At 51.7% G+C, this 9,791-nt stretch overlaps 1 protein-coding gene across 1 annotated transcript; it reads left to right on the top strand.

The window, feature by feature from the left end:
* Nucleotides 1–4,508: 4,508 nt before the first annotated feature.
* Nucleotides 4,509–8,053, top strand: SYNDIG1L (synapse differentiation inducing 1-like). The gene is made up of 3 exons (XM_009993877.1): nt 4,509–4,939; nt 6,156–6,293; nt 7,895–8,053. Exons 1-3 carry the CDS (start codon nt 4,511–4,513, stop codon nt 8,051–8,053), a joined length of 726 nt encoding a protein of 241 aa, XP_009992179.1. The 5' UTR covers nt 4,509–4,510.
* The last annotated feature ends 1,738 nt before the right edge of the window (nt 8,054–9,791 follow it).

Raw genomic sequence — 9,791 nt, 5'->3', positions numbered from 1 at the left:
CTTCCCTGCTGGTCCTCACCAGCTCTTTCCTCTCCAGCAGCTCCACAGTCCCTTCCTCCTCTCCTCTGCCCTCAGACCAGCCGGGGCATGGCAGCACAGTAGGCGACTGCTCCCCAAGGACATTGGTCTCCCCAGCTGCTCTCCTGAAAGGGAAAGCCTTTGGCCAGGATGGGCTAACCTTCTCACTTGATTGTCTGGGGACAAGCAACACAGTCTCAACCTGCTAATGAGCCCAGCAAGCAAGGCAGTGTGTTTGCCTGACAGGGCAATTAAATGATGATTGATTCCTGGAACAGCTACTTAATTCATCATTAACTGGGCTTATCATAGGTGGCATCTGTGCAAGGGTCCCTCTGAGGGCTGTGCTGCTGCCAGTGGGGGTTTTCCAGCAACCTGACCACCTCTCATGTAGGGGGGAAAACACTCATGATGGTCTCAAGGGGACCTGGACTGCCCCAGGGGATATGGTGTAGAGGTGAGATCCATGAAACACAAAGCTAGATTTGCTGCATCTTTATTTTCATGCTTTATTTTGGGTCCTTTTAGCTGCTACTCACCTTGAGAAGCTGAGAGCATACAATGCAGTTGTGCATTTCCCACTCTGCTGCGGACCACTGCAACCAGTGGGGATTATGGGGGGCCCTGCCATGCTGGGTGGTGATGGGAGCAACTGTGGGGGAGGCATTTCATCAGGGAGTCAGCAGCCATTAGTCTCAGCAGGACGTCAGCAGCAATTGTCCAGCTCAATCAGGACACTGGAATCTGCCTCCTCCCAGGTGTACCCTCCGCCGGGCTCATGCTGTGCACGTGTGGTTGCATGTGTGCATCCTCCCTGTGCACCTGACAGCATCTTGCCACTGTTACTTGCCAGTGCTGCTCAGACCAGCCCCCTGGGGCTGATGGATATGTGTGCTATCCAGTTACCCTAGTAATGAGGACAGAGAATGGCCATTCTTTGCCAATTTTGTCTTTTACAGCTTACTTGCTTTCATCTGCTGGCTTCATTCCTCTTCCCCTAAGTCTGGCTATTACCAAGCTTACTTTATTACCAAGCTTACTTTATTACTAGGCTTACTTTATTAAGTCCCTATGTCGCTAAGTTCACTGTAGGATCCAGATAATCCAAATGAGGTTTGGAAACAATGGCAGGGCTGAATTGGCTCTCTCCTTCCCTGCACATGTGGACGTGGGGCACCCTCCCTGCATTCCCTCTCTCATACCGTCTGTACTGGTCTGATGGCCCTTGTCTCCACCTGCAAACCCAGACAGTCAGGTGCAGATGAGCATGCATGTTTGCTCACATGGGCACAGTCTCTATGGCATGTGGTGATCTTGGTGACTAAGGAGTGGGAAGCACCTCTATCCCTCCAGCACTGGGACTCTACACATCAGCTGCCAGAGAGGGAGGTTTCAGCCTGGCTGCTTTCAGCAGGGATGAGCATGCTGCCGTGGGCAGGCTGTGGCACTGGCCCCCAGTGTCCCATTGTCCTCTCCCAATGCTGACAAATGCCAGGACTGGGTGCTAGGGCTGTGTTTAGTGGTCCCTTTGCCTATTTATGAGAAGCATAATGAGATTTTCTTCTGCACTTATGCTTTGGTCCCTGCTGCCCTGTTATTGCCCATCCTGCTCCCGAGACAGAGCATCATTCCCAGCTCCCAAGAGTGGGAGGCAGCAAGGAAAAGAGAGTTTAGTACAGGTAAATATTTTATAATCCCGGAGTGTACAAGACTAACATGGACTAAAACCTTGTAGCTGCAGCCTTCCCCTGTCCACCCTTTGTGCAGCACAGCAGCCTTCAAGGTTCTTCAAGCCTCCTGACCCTGCCTTAGTGAAAGCTCCAGGGAAGTTTGAGGGACCAGAGAGGTTTGGGCTCTTGCTGATCACCCCGGGCAAAGCCTTCAGTTCTTCCCAGACCACATTTGCAAACACTTCCCCATGCTTCAGCAGTATTATCCCACTGTTTTTTTTGCCACCCACACTGTTATTCTTCCAGGGTGTGTTCACTGGGATATTGGCTACCTGCAAGCCCTCCCTGACTCTTCCTCCCAGCCCAGGTCAGCCAATCATGTCCTACCGTGTCATGCCACCCAGGCATCCCCTTTAGCATCCTTCAGTATGCCCAAAGTCAGCAGAGTCTCTGTCCAGCAGCAGTCTAGCTGCATAAAATCTTTTTTCCCATCCTGGTCTGTGATACCTGCCACCTCCCAAGTCCTCTTAGGTTTCAAATTTCCCCCTGCTCCCTTCCCTTCTTCCCCTCCCCAAGCTCTGAGTGTTTCCCAGTGCTGCTGTGAACACCGGGCTTTGCCACACAGCTCTCCCCCTCCTCTCTCCCGCTGCCCAAGACCTGAAGTCAGCAGAGCAGCAACCTGCACGCAGGCAGCACTTGCTGCCCAGCAGCCAGCATCCTGCCTGCAGCCCATCTGCTGGTGTTTCTCAGCACATTTGGCAAGGTCCCATCCCTCCCTACCCTGGCTTGCTGCCAGAAACGTTTCTTGAGGTGAGACGTGGATGCCCTACCAAAACTATTAACTTTCTCTGGCTAGAGCTGGGCTTCTGCTCCTGCTTGGGCTGCTGCTCTCAAATGACACAGAGTGACTGGCCTCTCCTTACTGTTTCATTAAAAAGCAAGATATTTTGTTGGAAATCTGATTTGAATGTTGAGGTAAGGAAAGAAGAGCTTCATGCTTTCCTTGCTTGCAAACCGGGATGAAGCTTCATGCTTCTCTGGGTCTGTGAAGGAAATAAAACCTTCTGTGCTACAAATGCACAAATGCATCTCCCTTAAATATTTTGAAAATACTTAACTGCCATCTGCTGCGTGAGGCATTACAGACTTTATTAGCAAGGTGGGAAACTGCTGAAAGCAGGGAATGGTTTTGGGGAGGGAGAAGTGGAGGGCATTCACCAAAACATACAGACTTTTAGCAGCTCAGGAGTGATTTTGAATGGCTTCATTTTCTTGAGCAGCTTTCCAAAATGTGGCAACTGCTGCCAAAACAAAACCCATCAACAAGGATGCTTAAAACCAGGTATGGCAACTCATACCTGCAGTGTGGCAGAGTTTGGCCAAGGGGATGAAACTACTGAGCTTTTCACTCTCTGGACACTTCGGCTCCAAGTTCTTTATTTAGATTTTCCTCCTGAGGACAAATTTAAAGCCAAGGTGATGTACTTTCTGTCAGAAAGCCTAGCTCACCTCGGGGAACCCTATATATAGCAGGTGGAAGCATGTTTCTGCTACACAGCATCCTGCAGAGGAGGCAGTGATGGAGGTCTCTAAGGAGGACAGGAACATTTGAGGTTGCAAGGCAATAAGGTGGCATGGTCTAGGAGCTGGGAATGTGCTAGAGAGCAGCTGTAAAACACAGAGCTTGGGTACTGAAGAGTGCAAAGTAATTTTTTCTCTCTCCTGGGGAATGCTGGTATTTCACTACACATTTTCTTTGTGCCAAGGTGGGTTGGGGAGCCAAAATAGCAAATGTTCCTCTGAAGAAAATGGGTTGAAATATTTAATCTTGGAAATTTTCATTTAAAAAGAAAAAAAAAAAAAGAAAAGGTTTCAGCACTCTGAAATTAAGGAAGGGGAAGGGGGTGGGGGGGTGAATTTTCCTGAGGAAGAAGCCCATTTTGACATTTGTAGCTGAGGATCCCATTTGGATTTGGCATTTTCTGAAGCTGGTGGCCCAGAGCCAGGGGTGCGTGGCTGCCAGCTGCAGCTGGGGGTGGAACTGATTTAAACAGAGGTCTGATGTGACAGATATTTTACTTAAATTAGCCTATGGTGTCTCCCCTTTAACCTCTGCAACTCTCCAGTCCTCTGCACATCCGTCTGAGCATCTGACACTTCCCATTCCAGCCTAAATGCCACCTCCATGTCCTCACAGCAGCCTCCTAGCCTCCCTCAATTCCTAGCTATTTTCATCCCAGCCACTTCTCAGCCTTGGAAGAGCCCAAGAAAGCCTCTCTGGTACCTGAAATCCAGTTAGGTGCATGTGTAATGCCCAGAGGGCCTGATTCACTATGCAAGCCTTCACTTTGAGAAGTCTGGGAGACCCCTCAAGTAGCTGTCAGGATCTTATCTACTTCTGTGCTGCCTGCTAGGCTTTGTCACAGCACACATTATGAACCAGCAGAAAAGATGCAGTAGGTCCTTTCCTGTCAGGCTGCACGTGGCCATCTCAAGATACATTATAGATACAGCAAATACTTATCTTAATCCAGCCTGCATTAGATCATCTTGTTTCAGGGCTGCATCCTTATCTTACTACCAGCTGGGGAGAGATGAAGAGATGCTCAGCTTGTCAAGATTGTGTTCAAGCCATGGGGAAGGGGGGAAGGGCTCTTGTTTTCTCCAGCATGGCTAAATCTTTCTGTTCCCACTAGCCTCATCTTGACATCAACTCCACATGGGTGAGAGGCTTTTCTGCTCCCTTGCCTTGCTGAAATAAAAGCCTCCTCCCTCCCACTCTCTCTGCTCCTGCAGGATCATTCTCCCCCACCACCAGCAGCATGGAGAGCGTGCGTGAGCTCCAAAATCCACTCTTGGCCAAGGCCAACGGGCACCTTCGCAGCAGCTATTCTTACCACCAGCATCACAGCCAGGACTACCCCAGTCATCACTGCCAAGGGAAACTGTATTCCTACATCTTCCAAAACACAGGCGGTGCCAGGACTCACCAGCTGCTGGATGCCAGTTCCCTGCAGCTGGCCGTTGAAGCCTTGTATGGCCCAAATTTCATCCTCGTGAAGGATGAGACTGCTCTCAAGGCCAAGGACAGCAAGATGGAAAGCTGTGAGACCACTTTTACGGAAAGCAAAGAGGCTCCATCTGAAGGTCTGGACGGGCATGAGGCACAAGGGTCCTGCCTGGTAGAGAGCGACATCCGCATCCAAACTGTGTCCTATGAGGTGGAGGAAGAGGAGCTCCAGGAGTATGAGGTGAGCTTTGCCTGGTGGGATTGCACCAAACTCCTCTGGTAACTCTGGCCACCAGCCCAAATTGTTGATAATTCCTTCTTTCCCCAGAGCTTCCCCCCTAGAACTCTCTACCATCTCCTGCCTCATCACCCTGTCCCTGTGCACCCAACATTTCTCCTTCATCCTTGCCATTTCTGCTCCCTTTCCCTCACCGAAGACCTCAGAAGGAGGTTGGCTTCCCTGAGGGCAGCCTGGCTGCAAGCCTGCTGGGAGTGCAGGGGAGGTGGGGCTGTCTCTGCAGGGCCTTGGGTCACGGGGACCCTTTGACAAGGGCAACCTGCCACGGCTGTGGCAGCCCAGCTCAGGGGAAATAGCGATCCTTGCATAACAGCAAAATTCTCATGCCCGAGGGCAGCAGCTTAGTGAAAGCTTCACATACAAAGCCAGGGTGATTCTTGTATAGCAAGAATGAGTACTGGCAAAGCAGCCTCATGCTGCTCTCTTTGCCCCACCATGCCTCGAGCAGCAGTGCAAAGACCACGAGCATCACCTTGAGAGGTGGAAGAGGGTCTCCACAGCCTCCTGGAGCTGATGACCCAGCACAGCTTTGCTGCTGTGGGTGCTGGTGGTGGGGCCTTTTCAGAGAGCATCAGCGATGTCCCCACCTCTGTGTGCCTTTCCCACAAGACACACCGCTTTCAGGCTGGTGCCCACAGATAGGAGGGCTGGGCACAGCTGCTCTGAGCAATGTGCTTGCTAAGGAGACAGGACACATCGCCCCTATGATAGAGGCTCCAATTCAACCACTTTCCCTCACTTGCTAAATTGAGTTAGCAGGATATTGATCTCCTAGTCGCTAATGGGAATAAGGCACTTCATTTAGGTTTGTTTAAGCTGACAAACAGACAGTTCTGCCAAAGCTCAAGGTATTTCAGTTTAAGACTATCTATCTCCCAGGGAAATCCCAGACCCCCCAGCAAACGAGCTCAGCGTTTGCTCTGGCAGGGAGCCAAGAATCCACTCAGCTCCTAAATTTGCTGAGCTGCATTTTTTTCTCATCAAACTGGGCTGAGGAGGCAAAAACATTTTTGAAATTCACTCCTTGAATTTGCAGGTGGGAAATGTGTGAGAATATGTGATGAGGCCAGGAGAGAGAGGGAGCTGGGAGGGGAGGGGCTGGGACCCTGCCGGGTGGCACAGAGAAGTGGGCATGTGCTGAATCCATCTGGTTTTGCAGAGCGACTCCTCCAGCGACAGTGAAAGTGAGGATCATTTCCTGATGCTTCCCCCCCGGGACCACCTGGGCTTGGCCCTTTTCTCCATGCTGTGCTGCTTTTGGCCCCTGGGGATTGCTGCCTTCTACTTCTCCCAAGGGGTAAGAGAGATCCTTTTGCTTGCCTGTGTGCACTGAGCACTGGAGCAAGGGCCCTGCAAGCCACAAAAGCCCTTAGAGGGGACCGGGTACCTTTCTGGCTCTAAGGCTCATCTCTGTGCCATACCCAGACCACTGAGGGCAGAGGCAAAAGGTGTTCTTGGCTCCACAACCCCTGTGGGGTTGCAAGACCACCAGCTCTCGCGAGAGTCAGGGCTACTGGAGGTCAGGCTTTTCCTGTTTCGGCAACTGGGGCTCCCTTTGGCCTCTTGCCCAAGTTCTCACCCTCCACTCAAGCTCAGGAAAATGGCATTTTCCCACCTGCCTTCCCATTCTCCAGTAGTATGGAGGTCCTACAGCCATGACCCAACCCAAGGCAGCTCATGCCCTGAGAGTCAGGCTTCACAAGGAACTTGGTCTCCATACCTCACTGCAGGTCTTTCATTGCACTTGTTTCTGACACAGTGGCTGAGCTGTGTGGACCAACACCAGGCTGACAGAGGCTGGAGAGGGTGGTGGCCCTTGGTCTGCACTGGCTCAGAGTAGCTGCTGCCTTCTTAAGGGCTTAGTCCAGAGCCTGGAATCACTTACATCACTGTTGACCCAGAATAATTCATGCAGAGCCAGGGGATTTGCTCTGTGTTTGCACAGATGCTGCTGTACCAAGAATAGATAGGGTAGAGGCATAAATAAGTTAAATCAAGATAGAAACAGAAATGAAAAAGTGTATCACATGAGTACCTGGCACTGAGGTGGTAAGAGGCAGGGGGATTTTTAACTATTTAGGACCCCAAGGAGTGGCTGATTTCACATTTTCCCGTGTGGTGCAGGGTAACATGGTGCACTCTCCACCTGGTGATGTACTTTGTGTAATTTAAGTTTTGCTATAACTACCACTTCCATTCACTTGCCGAGTCAAGTATCATCTCTTTATTTGGTGTGTCTGCACAGTGGGTGTCCTGATCTCCACATGGCAACTCAGACACAAATAGTAGGTAATAGGTAAAGTAGTTCTGAATGTGCCCTGAGCACTCAGGAAAGCTGGAAGTCGCCAGGCCAGAGAGCCAACACCCATATTTGCCTCCATCGGTAGCTCCATCAGCCCTTCTATAGCAAATGGGCTTCAGGTGAAAAACCCCATACAGGCAAAACCAGGTGACAGCACAGCCAGACTGTTCTATCTGGAGTCAGCTTCTTGAGAAGAGGCAGTACTCGTTACATATATGCATGGGGTATATTTGTATCTAGTTGGTACCACGCAGCCATCACTCCAGGGCACCAACCGTTTGCCTGGGCTAAAGAGAGTCCAGCCTCCTGCTCATGGCTCTGGCTGAGCACCCAGATGGATAAGGCTTTCAGACAAACAGCCAAAGCCCACAGTTCCCTCAGAGGGAAAATACACAGGGATTTTGTGTGTAGTAGTGTGTAGGTGGCACTGCTGTTCTGAACCCTCTCAGACTGACAGATGCCTTGCTCCCTGTCCCCAGCCTCCCTGGGATGCAGTGGCTGGGGAAGGCGTCTGATCCAGGAGTGAAAGGACTGCACTCGGGCTAAAAGGCCAGGTTGGTACAGTTGTGAGCAACGAGTGTTTCTTCTTCTTCCAGACTAGCAAGGCTGTCTCCAAAGGAGATTTCCACCTGGCCAGCTCAGCTTCCCGACGAGCCCTCTTCCTCGCTGCGCTCTCCATCACCATCGGCACAGGCGTATACATCGGGGTGGTGGTGGCACTGGTCGCCTACCTCTCCAAAGGTGCCCACGTGTAGTGCCCCCTCAGCACCATCCGGCTGCCAGCCCTCCTGGGATCCAGCTCTCCTGCACAGCACAGGCTGCCAGTGCCTGCAAGGGCTGCTTGCACAGCAGGACCTCAGTGTGGATGCCCTGTGCAGGCTCTTTCCCCTTTCAGACAAACAGTAGACCCCTGTTCTCCCCGAGGCCGTGGGGAGCCTCTATCCAACTGCAGGGAATTGTGCACCAGCCTGGCTGCTGGGACCAGGAGGAGCACGTTTGCCTGGTGAAAGATGTGCAGGAGACACGCTGCCTGCTGCTGCTGGGCTGGTGCCACCACCCCTGCTCTGGGGCCACAGCTTCCCCCTTCCATCCCTGCAGCCAGGAGATCCAACCCTGGTGCCCAAGCATGGCCCATGAAGGAGGCACACAAGGAGGAAAGGGGCTGTGGTGCTGAGTAATGACCAGTCTTTCAGTCTTTCTTCTGGGAAGCTGGGGTCCTCGTGTGATCTCCAGACTCCCACAAAAGGAACAGCATTCTGATTTCAGTGCTCTGGAGTGGCACCTGGCCCCTCAGCTGCAGCAAAGGAGGAGGTCACAACACGGACGTGACCAAAGGGCATGCTCTCCACATCCCTCTGCAGAGAGACCCCTGATCCAGGGGACATCTCAGGCACTGGCCTGTCCCAGGCAAAGAACAGTGAGGAAGGCAGGCTGGTGGTTGTGCACCATCTCTCCCACCACTGGAGCAAGTTGGTGAAGACAACAAGATTTTCTCCATGTTAATAATGACTGTAATGATAATTGCAATTTGGAGCCCCCATAAGATTGATGTCCCAAAGTCCTGGGCCCTGAAAAGGCTTGTAAAGGCAATTTCTACCCAAGAAGTGACCTGGGAGCTGTGGAGACCTGAAGCATTCCACTCTTGGCACTGGGTCAGGGCCTGGTACACAAAGAGGGATGGAAAAAAAGGGCCGACGTGACATGCAGAGCCTGGGGTGGGAGCTTGCAAGGGGACTTGATCCATAGAGCAGGAAGCCTTAAGGGAGCCTGAGACACAGGGGTGCTCCAAACACACTTCTTCCCATGCCTCAGAGAGGGGTATCTTCATTCATCCAAAGACTCTGCTGACAAGGAAATCCCATGCATTTCCACTCACATCTTACTTTGGGTAATTCGTATTACCCAATTAAGTGATTGAGAGATGGGTGTGAAGGCAATGACTGCCCCAAAAGGCTGATGCTGAAAGGCTCTGCCTCATCCTCCTCCCCAGCACCCACCTTCGCCCTCCCTTGCCCTGGCCATGGCTCCCCTGCTGCCTTTTTCCCATGTGCAGGGGGCTGCAGGCAGACTCTGGTCACCCCTCACCCTCTTCCTGGGGTTTCTGGCAGGCTGCAGCTGGCTCTGCAAGAGGCACAGCATGTTCCTCCAGCTGGGTGCCATTCAAATGTACATTTCATTCTAAAGAAGCATGTTAATGTCTGCGATTGCTGTTGTACTTGAGCCATAAAAGAGAGAAGCACATCAGAGACCTGTTCAGAAGCTGGTCTGAAAGTTCCCATTACGTTTTATAACATGGAAGAGCTAATAAAAAAAGCAGGAAAAAGACTCGGTTTATAAGGACACGGAGATGGCTTGCAAAGAGGTGAGCTTTGCAGGAGTGATGAGCTGACTTAAACCTAGAGGTGTTTCTGCAGCTCCCAAAGGAAGCTGTAATCCAGCTGGTGTCTGGGCAACTCACAGGGAGATGTACTGCAATGTAGGTCACTGTGAGCA

Source organism: Chaetura pelagica, unplaced genomic scaffold, assembly GCF_000747805.2.
Source record: "Chaetura pelagica isolate M959 unplaced genomic scaffold, ChaPel_1.0 scaffold11, whole genome shotgun sequence".
In the NCBI taxonomy this organism is placed as follows: Eukaryota; Metazoa; Chordata; class Aves; order Apodiformes; family Apodidae; genus Chaetura; species Chaetura pelagica.
This window is presented reverse-complemented; position numbering and strand designations above follow the sequence as displayed.

Coding starts and splice junctions, on each gene's coding strand:
- SYNDIG1L (XM_009993877.1), top strand. CDS start 4,511: ATGGAGAGCGTGCGTGAGCTCCAAAATCCACTCTTGGCCAAGGCCAAC. Junction 4,940..6,155: donor AGGAGCTCCAGGAGTATGAG/GTGAGCTTTGCC, acceptor CTGGTTTTGCAG/AGCGACTCCTCCAGCGACAG. Junction 6,294..7,894: donor CCTTCTACTTCTCCCAAGGG/GTAAGAGAGATC, acceptor TTCTTCTTCCAG/ACTAGCAAGGCTGTCTCCAA.